Source organism: Melospiza melodia, chromosome 5 (genome assembly GCF_035770615.1).
Source record: "Melospiza melodia melodia isolate bMelMel2 chromosome 5, bMelMel2.pri, whole genome shotgun sequence".
NCBI classification, from domain to species: Eukaryota; Metazoa; Chordata; class Aves; order Passeriformes; family Passerellidae; genus Melospiza; species Melospiza melodia.
In genome coordinates, this window is record NC_086198.1 from 33,369,194 (window position 1) to 33,387,179 (window position 17,986).

At 50.4% G+C, this 17,986-nt stretch overlaps 1 protein-coding gene across 1 annotated transcript; it reads left to right on the forward strand.

Annotated features, from left to right (window-relative positions):
• Nucleotides 1-8,715: 8,715 nt before the first annotated feature.
• NOCT (nocturnin) lies at nt 8,716-17,171 on the forward strand. The gene is made up of 3 exons (XM_063156957.1): nt 8,716-8,911; nt 13,956-14,225; nt 15,054-17,171. The coding sequence occupies exons 1-3, from the start codon at nt 8,731-8,733 to the stop codon at nt 15,887-15,889; spliced, it is 1,287 nt and encodes a 428-aa protein (XP_063013027.1). The 5' UTR covers nt 8,716-8,730; the 3' UTR covers nt 15,890-17,171.
• The last annotated feature ends 815 nt before the right edge of the window (nt 17,172-17,986 follow it).

Here is a 17,986-nt window from a genome sequence, read left to right on the forward strand (position 1 = left end):
CAAATACAAGGGTTAATGTGGCCAGCAAATACCACCCACCATATGCACTTCACTGCTTTGTAGTCTATTCATCCTACCTGCTTAAAGGGTTAATTTAAATTCTCCTCAACCCCGAATTTTTTTTGTAAGAAACTCCCAAAACTAGGTGAAAATTGTTCCTTCATGTCAATCAGTGGATTTTCTCTTGTTTATTCTTGGTTTTGGTCTGCATTCCACAGCAGCAGATAATTGTTGTTATTATATTTCTAGAGTCCCGTACCCTCTGGGCAATATTTCTTGGGGGCAGTTCTTCACAGCACAGACTTCTGCATGTTGCTCCTCCCTCATCAGGCCTCCTTCCAGGCCCTCACTACCTGGCCAAGCCCCTTTTATCCCAGTTATCTTCACTAGCCACAGCTGCAGCCCGTCAAGAAAAACCAGGGCTTATCAGGGCAAGGCAAATGTACAGATATTCAAATACAATACTGATATTTTACGGGGACTCCTACTATAGATAATCAATGTTTACATTTTGTTCCTGAGGCCTCTCAGCTTCTCAGGAGGAAAAATCCTAAGGAAAGGATTTTCCATAGAAGATGTCTGCGACACTCTGCACTCAATGAAGGCAGCCTCAAGCTTTGTCTCAGAGATAGCTGGCAGCTGGACAGTAACTGGAAAACAGATCCATGACCTGAAAACATCAGGCATATGAGTTTGTGAGGTTTTTCCCATTCACAAATAGGACATGAAATAAATGACATGCACAAGCTGAAATGTCCAAGATAAAAAGAAGGAAGTTTATTTCCAAACTCCAATATTTATAGACTTTCAAAAGCACCCGCGGATTGGAGGATGAAATTGACACCTCTCCAGCCACACTGGTCAAACCAAGTCCATCAGATTTCTCCTCCTCCATAAAGGAAGGTAAAACGATCATTATTTACATGAAAAGAGTGTGAGAAACTCCATTACAAACATGTAAACATCAGAAGGCTTAGAAGAACTTAGAAGAACAGGGCCCAGGGCTGTGTTTATTTTTCTGTCAAATTCTACTGTTTCTAGCTGAGGGAATAAATACATGCAGAGTATTTGTAAGCAATGCCAGCTCTGCCCTTTGCTGGACACCTCACCTGGAGATGCAGAGGCACTTCATTTATCCTGCTTGTCTCAGGATTAATTTTATCCTTAATTTTATTTATTTTATTATTTTATTTTAAAAAACTTATTAATTTTTAATCTCAGGGTTAATTTTTGCAGCAGCCAGGAAGGGCACGGCCCTGCAATTATTTGATGCCCCCTCATGCCATGGACACAGGGTGGTGGTGGTGGTGTTCCTTTGGTGGTGCATGGTCACATCACCCTGGATTCCACGAGGTGAGCAGGCACAGGTTAATTGTGCACCGATCTGCACACTCTGCTATTGGTACTGTTGTTACAGTTTTTCCTATTTCTTTGCCTTTTCTAGTAAATTGTTCTTGTCTCAGATTGTTGTGCCTGCAGTTCTCCTCTCTCTCCTGCGGCACAGGGAACGGGAAGGAAGTGAGCAGTTTGTGGTCTGGGGTGCTACAGCAGGAACACCAAATTGTGTGGTGAGCAATCACATGTAAATAGTTTGCCTATCTTTTAACTCTCTTATCAGTGTCTTGTTGCTACTCTTAATATTTTTTTTCCATTGCTATTTCTAGGAAATTGCTCTTATTTCAACCTGCGATATTTAGCTTTTTGTGCCTTCAATTCTCCTCCCCATTTCATCGCAGGAGCAGCAGAGAGAAAGTGCGCAGGCAGCACAAGGTCTGGGGTGTATCAGTGGGAACATTAGATTGGGGAACACCATTCCAAACCATGTCTCAGGACCTGGAGATGGAGCTGGTCTCCATAATGACTCTCAGCCATTTGAATGAAGGTGACAGCACAGGAGGCACAGTTTCTGCCAGAGGCCATAACTGAGAGTGGTGCAGCCACGCTGTTTCATGGGGACAATCAAATGGTCATTTCCTACATTCACCAGAACAGTCAGTACAGCAATTACAGAAGGTTTGGTGATAATGTGAGCTTGGCTACCACCAGCAGCCAGACAAGCTTTCAGTCAGTTGTGGTGAGTGCATTTTTCTTCTTGCATATGTCTGCCCTGCACTGTACAAAGAATAAATGCTTCCAGAATTTCTATATCCTGACACCAGCCCAGGATGCTGCCCGTTGACAATGCCCTAAAAGCCCAAGCTGGAGTGAAAATCAGACCTTTGCCTTGCTAGACTTTGGATCCTGAATGGCACCACAGGAGGGATGCTCAGTTAGGTCACGGATTGCCAAGCAGCCTTTCCCCTCCAGGACACACATTCAAGCCTCACTGGAGCTGCTAATGATCAACCACCCCGGCTTCACTGCATTTGCAAGCGTGGGTTTTGTTTCACAGGTTGGCCCTGTGCTGCCTTGCTGCTGGACTGGGTTACTGGGCTGCCTCTGAGCTGCCCAGACAGTCCTCCCACTGTGAATTTTAGCGCCCAGGGCTTGTTGTCCTTCTCAGGAGGAACTTTCTGCTGACCTTGACTCAGGTCAGTGGAGGGGAAATGGATTTAGTGTTGAACAAGGTCCTAATCTCCTGAGATGAAGGGTCTTTCACAGGGCAGTCTCTGCTCCCTTGCAAAGGACAAGTTATTCAAAACTGCCCCTTGTCCACCCAACAGACAGAAGTCCTGAAATTACCCCAGAAGTGTCTTTGGGGCTTTTCAAATATCACATTCGTGGATCATCTATTGAACAACTCTTTCACTGTCCTCACCTTGTTCATCACAGAGTGCATCCCTGCTTTATGTCAGGAGGCCAAGAATTAAATACCATCTAAACAATTTCAGCAGGATCCCAGAAGGGTCCTGGGCAACACACCAAACAGCCAAGAGATAATGAAACCAGTGTTTCTTCAGGCCATTGCTGCCCTGGAGCACTTCTGTGGCACCAGTCAGAGCCAGTCACGGGCTGCCTGCTCCGTGCCACACAGCCAGGAGCAGGAGATGGAGGTGGCACCTGCTCCAAAAGCCAGCTCTGAGCTGTGGTGACACAGGGAACCCCAGGGAGGCAAAGCACCAAAACAGGCTGGGGAGAAGCTGTGGGACACTGACACGTGGCAGTGAAGGGATGCAGAAGACACCCTGACAGCTCCCTGAAAACAAGAAGTATGCCTTGCCAAGCAGAGAGATGTTTCCACCCTGCAGGGATCAGTTCTCAATTGGACTCTCTCTGCAAACTGTCTTCTGGACTTGGAGCTACAGAAAGTCTGTTGGCAGAGCCCTAATCAGTCCCCTGATATCCCCAGGATAGAGGTGAAGCTAGAAGTTCTTTCAAAAAAAGAAACTAGAACACAGTAAAGGCAGAAAGTACAGCTGTTTTGTGATAAAAACAGCAGATTCACCCAAACTCCAGGGTGCACCCATGGAGAAAAGAGAACCTTTCCTTGTCTTCTGAAGCTGCCCTGGAGGACAAAAATCTCTTAATAATTAAATCCGTGTTTGACGCAATTCAAGCAGGGAACTCACAGAGGAATTTGCTATTGAATAAGCAGTTCATTTTTGCAGGGTGATAAACCCGGGCACGGCCCAGGTGGCCTTTGCCATGGCTTGTTTTCATTGCCTCAGCAAAGCAGCACACAGCCGGGGACAGGGCATAGCCCAGCCGGACACCTGGGAAGTGGCCAGTTCCCAGCCCTTGTTTCCATGGCTCAGAGCTGGCAAAACCTCAGGCTGGACCGGGGCAGGGGGCTCAGGGGCTGCCCAGGCACCTGCAGCCTGGTGCGGGAGGGCAGGGGGCTGCAGACAGCACGAGGAGCCGAAAATTCCACCAGACGCCCGAAAGGGAGCTTCCAATTTTGCGTTTCCAGCAGCACCAAGAGCTTCCCAGCCTGAACTTCAGGCTTCCCAGCTCCTGCTGAGCTGGTGAGAGCTGAGCACAGGCCCTGGCACGGGCAGGGTGCGGGCTGGGCAGAGGGCAGAGTCCCGCCGAGCGCTGCCCGGGGTCACTGCGGTGACAGGGGCACTTACACAAGCGGCAGGGCCGTGACGCAGGCACAGCTGGCTTCTGGCCAGGCCTGGACGGCACCAGGAGCTGGAGCTGCCTGCAGTCCCCTCCAGCTGCCCAACCAGAGCGCCTGCACTGAGCACACCCCAGGGGAAAGTCCAGCCCGGGGCTTGGCTGCCGGCTCTGTGTGACAGTCCCTCTCCAATTGCACATTTATGATCTGGAAACCCATGGCTGGCAGGTTTCTTTACTGAGGCACCAAGGCACCATGAAACCAGGGTAACAGAGCGTGAAAAATAAAAGCTGCATTTACTTCCAAAGATGAAAACTGGCATCATTTTACATGACAATTGCAGTGCCCAGCCAAAGGTTCTTGGCATCCCTGTATTGATACCACAGTTCTCCACCATTTTGCTTTTCAACAGGAGCCCAGACAGCAGCAAGGAAAGAAAAATGATGTCAAGAAGACTGTCCTTTCACCTGGACCCTTCCTCTCCATTTGCTCACTGATCTCAGCTTGTGCAAACATCAGCCAGATGCACATGGGATAGCTGAGATCAATTCCTCAAGGAACTTCTCTCTTTTCACCAAGTCACGTGCACCTAAAATTAATAATATCTTTTGTGTATTTTCAGAAGGATTCTATTTTCCATAGAAGGCTAGTAGAGCTCTTGAATCACCCCCAGGGAATGCCAAGCAATCACTGAGTCACACTTTGGAGGTGAATCACCACTGTTCCCAATCTTGGGAACAGAGCCTGTGTGTGTTGAGAACAGCTTCATCAGGGACTTCTTTTTCTTTTACAAATGCCTTTTTTATTGTCACGCAAGCATGGGCACACTAATTGGCTAAGGAAAGCCAGCACTCAAGAGAGCAGAGAAAAACACATGCAGTACAGCAGGAAGCAGGAAACCTTCTGTGCTCCCTCCTTGGAGATCACAGGAAAAGGTGGTTTGGCCAAAACCCAACTAGAAAAATAAAATTAATAACAAACATACTACACTACCATTCATTAGTTACTTAAGCACTAAGCTTGCTAGGTGGTGGGCAGCTCCAAGAAATCTGCTGGAACAGGAGATGAGGAGGATGAGCAGCCATCTCCATGGAAAACTCAAGATTTTTTCCATGGTGCAGGAGAGCAGAACAAAGCTGAGGATTTGGAGCTCAGAGATGGGGCCAGCTGCCTCATCTCCTGAGCAGGACACAAAGCCAGCAGCTTCCCTGCCACCATATCTCCAACCTGTCAGCAGCAAAACCCAGGCTACCTATCCCCTTGGCCACTACTGTCAGGGATTTTCTTTTCCCAGCCCTGCCAGAAATGGCAGGGCCATTGGGACAGCTCATGGATTCCTTGGATCCCCAGCCACTCTTCCCTTCCACAAGTATCTGGTCACTGAAAAGGGGAGGAAAAGCTGGTGGCAGAGGCTCATGCACAACAAGCATAGAAACAAACTCAGTCACAGGTTTGCCCTTGTGATAGGAGTGCCCAGCCTCGAGAGCAGACAAGCCCAGTCAGGAACCAGGGCTCCCAGTCCTGCACAGCAGTCAAGCCTCTGTCTCCTCTCTACACATTTAAAGTGGAAAGGATATGAATCAGAGCTGAGACATCTACAAGGAATGTTCCACATGCTTGAAAGCAGAGAAATCCAGGCTCCAGCCTTGTCCTTCCCAGGTTCCCTAGCTGCTTCTCCCCCATGCTCCCAGCATTGTCTGCCGAGGCCAGGCTACTTCACTCTACAGAAAACAAAACTGGAAAAGTTGGGGGGGTACTAATTACCTACCTGTTGTTCAATTATCTTTCTCGGGGTTTTTAGTTTGTTTGAAAGCATTTACATTAGAGCATTTTGCTTAGGGAGGGCTAGATGAGCCTACACACAGCCAGATGTAAGTTTAAGCACCAAGATCTAGGACCCACCTTTGAAACTGCAGCTGCTCTGTAGATGTTTTTGAAGAGAAAAGCAGCATTGAGACAAAAACATCAGCAGCAGACAACTTGTGAGACTATCACAATCCAGGATATCACAATCTTTCCTTTGATAATCAAAAAGGAAATGAGTAACAAAGACGAACAGATGAAATTACAGATGAGAGTAACAGAACTAGCACAAGCCTCCAGGGATGAAACTGGGATGCAATCAGTCAGAGCCAAGAGGGTTCAAACCATCAAAATGGTGCAAGGGATCAAATCCAGCTCTAGAAATGAGACAGCAAAGTCTGAACAAGGAAGCAAATCAGGTAGAGGATGGGCAGAAAGAAAAGCTACTTCTGTCATCCCAGAAGACTCTGGATATTCTCCCAAGTTGTCGCTGAACCCCTAACAAGCCCTTCCAAAATCTGGGCAAGAAGAGTGGTACCAGGTGGCAAAAGACAAACAATGCACCTGCCTTCAAAGGGGAAGGAAAGTTCTTTGCACTATGAAAATTGTCATGAAGAACAACTTGACAATGACAACTGTGGCTGGAATGGAGAGTAACACAAAGACAAGCAAATTTGTGGTGGGCTGTATGCAGGAGCTGGGGCAAGGAGAGGCTTGAGGAGACAGCAATAAAGAAAGGTTTAGAAGACATGATGTGAAAGAAGAATGTTTATTTTTTATAGGGGAAAACAAAGACCAGGCCCATGAAAAACAGTCTGCAAGATTAAAAGACTGCTAGAACAGTGACAGGAATCAAGTAGTGTGGCCCAGGCCAAGATGCACCTCCTGCACTGGGGAAAGCAGGATCAGCTGTATGCTTGGGAAAGATAAGCACCTAGAAAGTCAGAGATCTTATGACATGCCAGGGGAAAAGACAAGTCCCATCTTTCTGATGGCACCTTGCATTTGCTTCCAGCCCTGGAGGCCAATTTAGTCCCTGGAAAGGTCAGAACTGCCTTTCCCCTGTACTCAGAGGCATGCCTACATTCCTGCCCAAAACCAAAACAGACAAGAGTTTTCTGGAAGCTCAGGAAGGTTGTGAAATCCCCTTCACTTGTAGCTCAGAACGAGGTCACACGTCACACACACAGGCAGCCTGCAGGTAATTAATCCTGAAAGCACAAAGAACAGAGGTAAGATCCTCTCCAAAACCTGACCTCTGCTCAGCAGTGGAGCCCAGCCTGTCACGCTGCTGAACAGAGGCAACTCTTCTGAGGTGGCTCTGGAATGGTCTTTTCCAATGCTTTCACTATACTTTTTCATCCACTCAGCTCCTGAACTGCCTGGCAGTTGCAGAGTGGGTTGTTGGCTCCCTCTGGTTACTGTGACGGGACTGGAAGCATCCTTAGCCTCTCCAGGGCCCCTTTTTCTGGGTGTCCCCCATCCTGTTGAACAGCTGGTGCAGTGGGGGGCTTGAGAGCCACCAAGAGAACACCCCCAGCACCCAAACAAAACCTTCCACCCCGATGATCCTGGAGGCTTTCTCCCACCTAAACGCTTCTACTGCTCTCTCTTGTCTCCAGAGGATGGCTATAACCAGCCTAAGCCCAGCAGGCAGCAAACTGGAGAAAAAAACCTTGACAGCAGGCACTGAACACCAGAACACAGGGAACACAGGGATCAGCTGCTGTGCCCTAATGCCATCTTTCTGTCAAGAGAAAGCCTGAGAAAAAGAGGGATGAGCCAGGGGCGCTGAAGCAGAGCCAGGTGTAATGCCATGCTGCCAGCTTGTCCTGGTTCCTGCTGCAGCAGCAGCATCCCTCACAGAAGGCATCTGCTTCCCCTGGTCCCCTCGGTAGTTTAGCAAACACATAAAGAATCAAGTATTTCTAGGGGAAAAAAAAAAAAAAAAACAAAAAAACAAAAAAACAAAAAAAAAAAAAAAAAACAAACAAACAAAAAAAAAAAAAAAAAAAAAACAAACAAAAAAGTCCCATTTTCAGCAGGAAGCCCGTTCAGGCTAGCTGCGGGCACTGCCCTAATTCCAGCGCAGGAACTCGGGGCCGCCCTTGGCCCCTGTGGCCTGACACAGGGCGCTGGGGCAAAGAGGCCACGGGAAGCGGGGGAAACAGCAAACAAGATCATCCACCCCCAGCTGCCAGCTTTGGGGCCCAGACCCCCCCTTACCGGGGGCTGTTCCCCGATATTCCCCCCCAGCCCAGCGCCTCACAGGCTCCCACAGGGCGGGATGCCGAGCGGAGGGAGCGCCCCGCTCTCCACGCGGTCCTGGGAACATGGCGGGCCTGGGCAGGGGGATGCTCGTGTCCGAGGAAGCCATCCCAGTAGAGAACATTATATCCCCAGCGCTGCAGGACCCGCCCGGCTGCGCTGGGAGCCCGGCGGCTGCGGAGCCCCGCAGCTCCCCAGGGCCGGGCCGGGCCGAGCCGAGCCGAGCAGGGCCGGGCCGGGCGGGGCAGCCCCTGAGCCGTGACGTCTATGGGAGCAGTGGGCGCCCCGTGCTGACATCACCGGCGGGAAACCTCCCCCGGGCCAGACCACTCCACGGCGGGGTAGGGGAGGCGGGAGTGGCCACGGAGCGCGTCCTTCCTACCGCAGCGCCCTCCGCCAGCGACAGCGGGACGGTCGCGCAGCGCGGGCTCGCCGGTCTTTGCGGGCGGGCTCGGTGTGCGGGCGGCGGTGCCGGGAGGGTTTGTTTGTACCTTGTCACTCCCCCCCACGGGTGAGGGTGGTAGTGCCCGAGGTACGCGCCGCGCGGGGCGCCGCCGCCTGTATAAGCGCGGCCGCGGGGCGGGCACGGGAGCTGCCGCGCTCCTGATCCCGCCCGGTCCCGCCCGATCCTGCCGGTGCCGCTCCGTCCCGCCGGGAGCATGTACCAGAGCTCCGCGCGCTGCCTCTGCTCGGCCCTGCCCGCCCTCTGCTGCGCTCCCGCCGCCGCCGCCTCGGCCTCCCGCCTGCCGCGGCCCCGCTGCCAGCCGCCGCCCCCCGGCCCCGCCGCGCCGCGGGCAGCAGCGGGCGGCTCGCCCGCCCCGGGGACGCCGCCCCGCACAGGTGGGTACGGGCCGAGGAGGGGGCGCAGCCGCCCCGGGATCCGCGCGGGGTCACAGCCGGAGGCTGATGCCTGGTTTGTGCTTTCGGAGCGGGATCTGGGCTGTGCTGCCCGCGTCAGCGTGTCTCTTGTCCCCTGGCCGGCCTCCTCTCCGGGACTGGAGCGGCCCTTGGGCTCTAAGGTAGCGGCCGTGGCGTTCTCCCAGCCGGTGAGAGCGGGCAGCATCCCGCGGCACCGCGGCAGGCGCTGCCGGAGAGCCCGCCGGAGCTTTGGGCGTTTCTGGCTCGGTGCCCTCCGTGTGAGGGATGGAGCGCCCTGTGCCCGCACGTAGGCTGGGTGCGGGAGTCAGCCCGGTGTCGCTGCGCTGGCCTGTCCGTGAGCCAGAGCGTCAGTGTCCGTGTGCCGCTGTCAGGAGCCTGCTCTCGGCTCGCTGAGCTGCCCTCTTTAGCTGCACTTGGTGTAGGATGAGCTTGACTCACTCGAGGCTCACTTTTCCCTCAAGGCAGCGTGTGTGGGAGCAGCCCAGGTTACCCTCTGGCAGGCAGCAGCAGCCATCACGTCCCTATTTGCCTCTACCGACAAATAATTACAGCCCGTTCTTCGTTCCCCACATGAGACCTGGAAAGTGCCCGATGCCCTCGGGTGCCTGTGCGGACCCCACGCACCCCTGAGCTCGGATCCAGCCCTAAGCCGCCTCTGTTGGCTCTGGCCGTGGCTCAGAATGCCATCCGGAGCCATTCCTGCTGACAGCTGGGGCAGCATTCACCGTGCTCCTCACTGCTGCCGTGGGCGATAAGCCCAACTCCTTACCATTGAATGGCTTGGGTTGGAAGAGGCCTTAAAGGTCACCTGGTTCCAGCCTTCCCTCAATGGGCAGGGACACCTCTCACTAGCCCGGGTTGCTGAAAGCTCTATCCAGGCTAGGCTTGGACACTTCCAGTGATATAACAGCCACAGCTTCTCTGGGCAATATGTCTGAGGCTGTATGACACATCTGGCATGCAGGAGATCCACTTTGCCCTACCGCCTTCAGCTGGGGCTGGGGTGAAGAGAGTTCCTTCCCTGTTGCTGCTGTGGCAGGAGGAGTGTGGAAGACAGGCTGGGGTAGGGTGCTTCTCTTGGTCCTGTTGATGCCAGGCCAGGATGCCATATGGCAGGATCGAAGCTTCATGGCACTGCAGGGAAGAGGAGCATATGCATCTGAGAGCTGGCAGAGTCGAGTTCATGATTAATTAAGCATTCATGAAGATAAAAGTTTCCAGAGCTTGTGCCAAGTACTGATTCCCTGTATTACTGGAGGCAGGATTTGAGGTTCACTCTTCTTTCTGGTGTTGCCTGTTGAGAACAGGCAGCTTCTGCCTTCCTCTGGTGAGCTCTCATTGCTGTCCCAGACAAGGTTGTACATGTAGTATGATACCTTGGTAGTGTACATTTTGTCACATGGGGATGGCGCCTGTCATGTTGTTCCTGGAACTGGGGTTCCAAGGAGGGCATTTCTGGCTACTGCCAGCTCTAGGGCCGTGGAGGCTGATGCAGCTCCAGACTGTGGTGTGTGGAGCCATTGACCTAGCAGGGAAAGCTTTGTGGTGAACAGGGTAGGGCTTCTGCCTGAGAGTGGTGCGGGGAGGTATGACCTGAAAGGAAGGGAAATGGGAATGTTGTCCACCTTACCCAAAAGGTCAGGGTCCAACACCCTTCTGCAGCCCTCATCTCTGAAATAAAGTATCTGATGGCTCATTGCCCGAGATCCTCGAAGTTCCTCTCTTCTGTGCTGGATGGAGCAAGAAGCCTGCCAACTTTACACCCTGTTCTAACATTTAACTGTCTGTCTGAATTCTTCCCTTACCCTTACTGTGCTGAGGTGCCACCCTTGCTGAGGAGAAGGAACTTTTGATTTAATCACCTTGCATAGTAATTGCTGAGTTGGTGTTCCCTGTTACATAACACCAAGAGAATCACTTTCATGTTTGCTATCCACTGCTACAGTGCAAGCTCAGAAGCCTGCTTCCTTCTCAGGGAGGAAAAAGAGCTTCAGTCTTCTCTTGAGGGCCCAGAGATGATTGTGTGAAAGAGGGTCTAGACTGTAAATTAAACACGTTCAGTCCTGGCATAGGTGGCTTGAAAGTTCTTGGCTGAAGCAGGGGGCTCCTTGGGAAGATTCCAGCTTGAGATGACTGCTTATCTGCACAAGTCTGCCTGTGCCCCCACCAGCACCACAGTGTCACAGTACTGGCAGCACACATTGTCCCAGCAAGTTCACTTCACTTGCACTGTGAGATTGCAGAGTGGTGACCTTGTGCCTGTATTGTAGCTGGACTGCTGTGGACACGGTTCAGCATTGCAGAAATAACAAAAAATGGATCCTGTGTTTGGAGTTTTCAGGTTTGGGTTGTTGGTCTGGCCCCTGTTCTGCAGAACACCTCAGTCTGTGTTGTCAGGATTCCAGCACTTTGGGTACAAAGAACTTGTGTAGATAAGCAGTCATCTTAAGCTGGAATCTTCCCTGCTTCAGCCAAGAACTTTTGAGCCACCTATGCCAGGACTGAAAGTGCTTAATTTACAGTCTAGACCTCTTTCACACAATCATCTCTGGGCCCTCAAAAGATGACTGAAGGTCTTTTTCCTTCCTGAGTCATGACTGACTTTAAAAGCTGTCAGATCAGCTCTGGGCCACAGTACAGGCTGGGCTGTGCTTTACAGCCCATAAAGAGCTGGATACACCGCAATCCCAGGGATGATGAGATTTAGACAATGCTCTGGCTTTGTTTGCAGCTTGGCAGGTGGAGGCTGAGCTTAGCCTTGATCCTGCTGTAACAGCTGTAAGCTGCTCAGGGCTTTGCCAGCAGGCCTGTGACTCCAGCTGTGTTGCACCTACCTTCAGCATCATCCCTCTGACTCAGGTCAAAGCCACAAGCAGCCTAAGAGCTTGCTGATGGCTTCTTGGAGGGTTATTATTATTATTCCTTTGGAGAGCCCCACATGAGCCATGCTCCTCATCCATGGCACGGCACGATGCAGGATGCATGTCTGATGCAGCAGAAAGCACTGTGCTTATCTCCACTTGCAGCACTCAGCCAGGGCTTGTACCTGTCCTAAAAATAGGTGAGTGGCTCCCTGTGGAGCATCTATTAAAAGCTCTACTGATTTCTTTGGGTTTCTGCATGGCGGCCTGGCAGCCCTGCTTGTGTGTAATCTGCACCCTTCTGTATCCAGCACAGAGCGCGCTTTCATCCCTGCTCCCACTCCCCTCACAGCTGTGGCAGGATCCTGCTCAGGGATTTTGTGTTTTCCGTCACTATTAAGGGCACTTCTACTACTTCAGCAGTACTTGGCTTCTTGAGAAGAAGTAAATTTCTCTGTAAACTGAGAAAGGCTGCAGAAACAGAAACACTACACATAGCTGCTGTGGAAACATGTGTGTGTGAGCTCAGAATCGCATCTCAGTTTGAGGAACTCCTATTCCTTTAACTAAAAGGACAGAGATGAGGAGAAATGTCCTATATTTAATCTAAATTCCCATTTCAGAACTTTCTTGGAACTGTTCCATGGGCTTACACATACAAAACACACATTAAAGCAAGTAGTTTTTAGTATCTTTTAAAAGAATCCATTTTCCTAAGTACAAGGATGTGGGGCTTATACTGGAGAGTATTTCTTTTCCTCCTGAGTATGTTTATTGAACTGTAAGGGTGTCCATCTTACTGCCTGCCCCTCTAGCCTGTCATTACTGTATGTCTGTCACCAGATCTTAAAATTGGTGGTGCTGTAGTTCAGTCTGATCATGCAGGTGTGTTGGGTAGCATGCCAAGTCTTCTGCAAGATGTGATCACAAGATGACAATTTCATCCTCTTCCTTTTTTAAGTAACTCAAATGTACAAATAAACCTACTTAAAAACCATTGTGGGCCAACAGCAGTGCAATGCTGAAGTTCTTTTGCTCAAGATTCCCTTTGCAAAAGGCATTCAGAGTAAATAAGTAAGTTGAGACAACAACAGAACTCAGTCACATTGCCTCTTATGCAAGTTGCTGTGGTGCAAGCACTGTCCTTCCTGCCTTTGCGTTTGAAGGAGCAAAGCCCTCCCTCCCTGAGACGGGGCTGGAGAGCTCTTGCACACACAGTGCAGCAATACCACAAAATGTGCACAGGGACAAAACAGAGCAGGGACACATGTGCATCCCCATCCCGTGGCAGCTGTGAGCCCGTGTGGGATGGGGAGCCCTCCCTGCAGGAGACATGGGGCTGGGTGAGGGCCAGCTGCGTTAGCAGGGAGAGCTGGAGACAGCGGCTCGTGTGGGTGAGGTAGCCACAGGAACAGGAGGTGGCTGGGCCCAGGGAGGGCTGAAAACTGCTGAGCTGGGGCACAGCACAAGAGAGTGAGGAGACAAAGGGAGAAAGGAGGGTGGGGGGAATGAACGTAGGGATGTGGAGCTGGGAGGCACCACCTTCTCCACTCCACATCCTGACGTCTCAGCCAGCAGAAGCATCTGGCTGCTTCATGGCCACGACAGCATTACTGCTTTGGGGATAAATGACACTGATCAGACACTGCTGTTAAATACCAACCTGAGTCAGGTTAACTGGAGTCTGCAGCCTGGAGGCATCCCATATGGACACAGGGTGCCAGGCCATACAGAGTGCCCTCTCCATCAGAAGCAAATGCTGCGCATGAAATAAGGAGCAGGCAGCATTTGTCCACCTGCTGGGCTCTCTCCTCTGTGAACAGGGAAAACGTGTGCTCTACTGTGTTTTCTACAATATATGCAGAGTTAATCTTAGCCCTGCTATTCTGGTTGAAAGAATTCTTTGTTGCCTTAGAAGACAGCAGCATGATGCCTTAGAGCAGGCTGTTTGCAGGCTGCAGCCCCTGATGACAGGCAGAACATGAGGCTGCACAGGACTAACCCTCTTCTGCATCCTTCTTGTTTTGCCTCAGACTCGGGAACGGGCTCCTGCACAACCATCAATGGCTGGCACTGCAGAGAGGTACCCAGGTGATGAGGAGAGCTGTGGTGGACCATCTCTAACGGGAGTTTTTCCCTTGCAGTGTGTTCCATGGGAAACAGCACCAGCCGGCTCTACAGCGTGCTCGCCAAGACGCTGAGCAGTGGCGCCGTGTCCCAGCACCAGGACTGCCTGGAGCAGCTGGACTCAGCACAGCTGGATCCCATAGACCCCAAGGATTTGCTGGAGGAATGTCAAATCGTTCTGCAGAAGCGGCCACCCCGGTTCCAGAGGAACTTTGTGAACCTGAAGAAAAACACCGGCAGTAACCACCGCCCCATCCGGGTCATGCAGTGGAACATCCTCGCCCAAGGTAGGAGATGCTTGTGAGCTCAAGGTGTGAGCTCGAGATCAAATGCAGCCATGAAAACCCTGGCAGAGCAAAGGGAGAGAGGAGTGAACTCCTCTACATGAGACACAACTGACTGAGGGCCAGGGGGGAGTATTTTGAGCACTTGAAATAGTGGCTTTCCTTCTGTCCCACAGGAAAGGAAAAAAAAAGGTGACTCCTTGCAACTCTGATGCCAAAGGTAGCCCCAAATTCCTGTCTTAACTGAACAGTGTATTCTAAAAGCTGTGACCCATCGGTTTTAGATGGTTGTTAACCCCAGAGAAAACCGATCTTTTTCCTAAGTTTTATTTGTGACGTTTCTCTTCAGTTTCTGATTACCTTATTGGTGAGCTGTCCATAAATTCAGAGCTGCTACAGGAATTCTTGATGCTTAAAAATAATTTTAACTGCTGGTTTTGAATCAAGGCTGTAAGTTGACGACTGCAGCAGCCTCATCTTAAAATTTTTTGGGTGTGGGAAATTTCCCTCATAGGGACTGCCTTAACCTTCTGCAGTCTCTTTTAACCCACTTCATTTTATTTTGGCTTATGCTGCAGCAGCCACACGTGGGAGTACTTGCCCTTGCGTAGTGGGCAGAGGGGGAGAAAGTCTTAATATATCTTTTATCTGTAAAAGGAACTTAATTTTTTGGAGCGACTCCATTGACTTGAGATGGGGTTCTCACACCTACTGGCAAATCTGGTACCCTTAGAGTCACCAGCATGTAAACTGATAAAACCTGGAGGATGACAGGCTGTTTCAGCTATCATTAACTTTTGGGTTTTTTGTTTACCTCCCTGCTAATTCCAGCTCTCGGGGAAGGCAAAGACAACTTTGTCCAGTGCCCCATGGAAGCTCTGAAGTGGGAGGAGAGGAAGTGCCTCATCCTGGAGGAAATCCTTGCGTACAAGCCCGACATCTTGTGCCTTCAGGAAGTCGACCACTACTTCGACACCTTTGAGCCGCTTCTCAGCCGCCTGGGCTACCAGTGCACGTTCTTCCCGAAGCCGTGGTCGCCGTGCCTGGACGTGGAGCACAACAACGGCCCGGACGGCTGCGCCATGTTCTTCCTCAAGGAGCGCTTCGAGCTCGTCAGCAGCGCCAACATCCGCCTCACCGCCATGAAGCTGAAGACCAACCAGGTGGCCATCGCTCAGACGCTCAAGTGCCACGAGACCGGCCGGCTCTTCTGCATCGCCGTCACCCACCTGAAGGCCCGCACGGGCTGGGAGAGGTTCCGCTCTGCTCAGGGCTGTGACCTCCTCCAGAACCTCAAGAACATCACCCAGGGAGCAAAGATCCCCCTGATTGTCTGCGGGGACTTCAACGCGGAGCCAACCGAGGAGGTCTACAGGGAGTTCTCCAACTCCAGCCTCAATCTGAACAGTGCGTACAAGCTGCTGAGCCCCGATGGACAGACGGAGCCCCCCTACACCACCTGGAAGATCCGGCCCTCTGGAGAGTGCCGGCACACGCTGGATTACATCTGGTACTCACAGCATGCCTTGAATGTGAACTCAGCCCTGGGCTTGCTGACTGAAGAGCAAATTGGGCCCAACAGGCTGCCCTCATTCAATTACCCTTCCGATCACCTGTCCCTTGTGTGTGACTTTAGTTTCAATCAGGACCCTGACAGACTGCTGTAATGTCCCAGAATGCCAGCTGCTATTGCAGTGTCTGAACTCTCCAGTCTTTTATTTTAGAGAAAACCTTTGAAGCTAGATGCTGTTGAAAGATGAGGAAATACTGTTGACTAACCATTATTTCAGGCACTTGTTTGGAGTTACACTTGCTGTTCAGCCCTCATTAATGTGCAGCCTTTGAGGGAGGAAGAAGGAAGCCAGTGTTCTCATCGTACTCTTCTTGCCGCTTCAGGGTTTGAAAACTAGAAGGCAAATGGCTTTATTCTTTCACTAAGCCCCCTGTTTTAAGGATTTAATCCTCTAATGAATGTGGAGGCCTTAGTATTTAAATCAAAACATTGTGTCTGTAAAACATCTTGCCCTGACAGCATGCTGATTTTATTTATTTCATATTAAGCTTCTGCAAGTACCAAAGGGAGTGAGGTTCAACTACCCAGTGAGATTACCTTAAATCTTTTTCTGTTGCAATACGAAGGAAGTTTAATGCAGTTTAGACAAAAAGCTAAGCTCATAATAGTGTGGTCTTGTCATTTTTCCATGACTTGAGATGACAAATTCATGACAAGTGTGAGGAAGGACCCCTCCAGTAAGAGCAGGTGAGGAAAGAGAGGCTGACTATGACCTAGAGTAATGCCCTCACTTTTCCAGAGCAATGTGCATGTATCTGTCACACACATACAGCCTCTAGGCTGTCCAGTGACTGTACCTTCATCTCTTCTGTGCTTCCCTCTGGAGGACACAACTAAGCAGGGACTATTTCTTCCTCTGAGTATTACTTTTCTAAATGGTTTAAATTTGTAGTCTTGTCAATCTTGCTGTTTCAGTAAAAGGCCAGTCTTAATATTGAAAGATTTTCTTCTATTTATCTTCAGAATCTAAAGCTACACTGGAACCTGTTATAAGATAAAATTTATTTATTGAGAGAAGTTGGTGATCCTGGATCTGATTGGAAAGCATGGAGTGAGAGTGTTCAGGAGCCTCTTCCTGTGACCCAGAGAAACTCTGGCAAAGCATCTGGGCTACAGCAGAGGTGTGTTAGTGCAGTAACTCCTGTGATGTTCACTGCTGACATAGGAATTGCATATATGGGTTGTAAACATGCCATTATGCCAGAAAATAGCATAGGAAGAGATGGGGTAAGAGGGACAACAGTTGGAGTTGTGCTGACACTTAGATAATTGAGGAAGACATGGCAGGGCAAATAAAGCAGTATTTCCATGTGAACTGGGGTGCATAGTAACTCTTAAATGTTCCAGCTGTTTGTTAATAAAACTCTTTGGAAAAAGTAATGTCTTGGCTGCTGTCTTTCTCACTTTGCTGTCCCAAGTTCCTGTTGCCAGGGAGGTGACCTGTCTCAACTAGTTTGAGCTTCAAGTTGGTGCTGATGCTTCCTCTTCCAAAGCTCTTCTCCCACCCCTAACCCTGGTCTCAGAGTGGCATGGCTGCTTTGCCTTCACAGCACACACTCTTTCTCCAGCTTGGAATGTCCAGATTTCACAAGTCTGAAAGGAAGGGAGTTATGCTGTTAAGCTGCTCACTCTTCTAGTTAGAGAGGAAACCTACACTGTATTACTGTAAATATTCCCTACTCCATAAGTGTTTGTTAGTTAACATCTGTAGTCATCTGCAGCTAAACACTTCTAAAATCAACATCACAATAAGACCTATAAGATGGTACGTTGAGTAGGTCAAATCCTTGCTCATCTACTGCAAAAAAAACCACACCAGAAGCTGGAGCTTCCATCCAGACTCCTTTTGGCAGTTTCATTTCTCTGGAAGAAACTATACTTGTGGTAGAAAGCCCTGACTTGAGAGCAAATATCAGGTCTGTATTTAAAAACAAACTACACCATAATCAAAAAACCCCACCACTCCCACCAAACATGAAATCACTCCATGATTTCATTTCACTTTTGTACAAGCAGTTTCATTTTCCTCAGGCCAGCCAAGGTGTCCATCAGTGTGGCCCCTTTCCCACTTCCAGAGCATAGAGCCACAGACCCGATTATGGGAGGCTTTTTACCAGCAGGAGCTGAACTATCCCAGCTGCAGAATTCCCACTGTCACTCTCACAGTGGAGTATATGGCATCTATGATTCT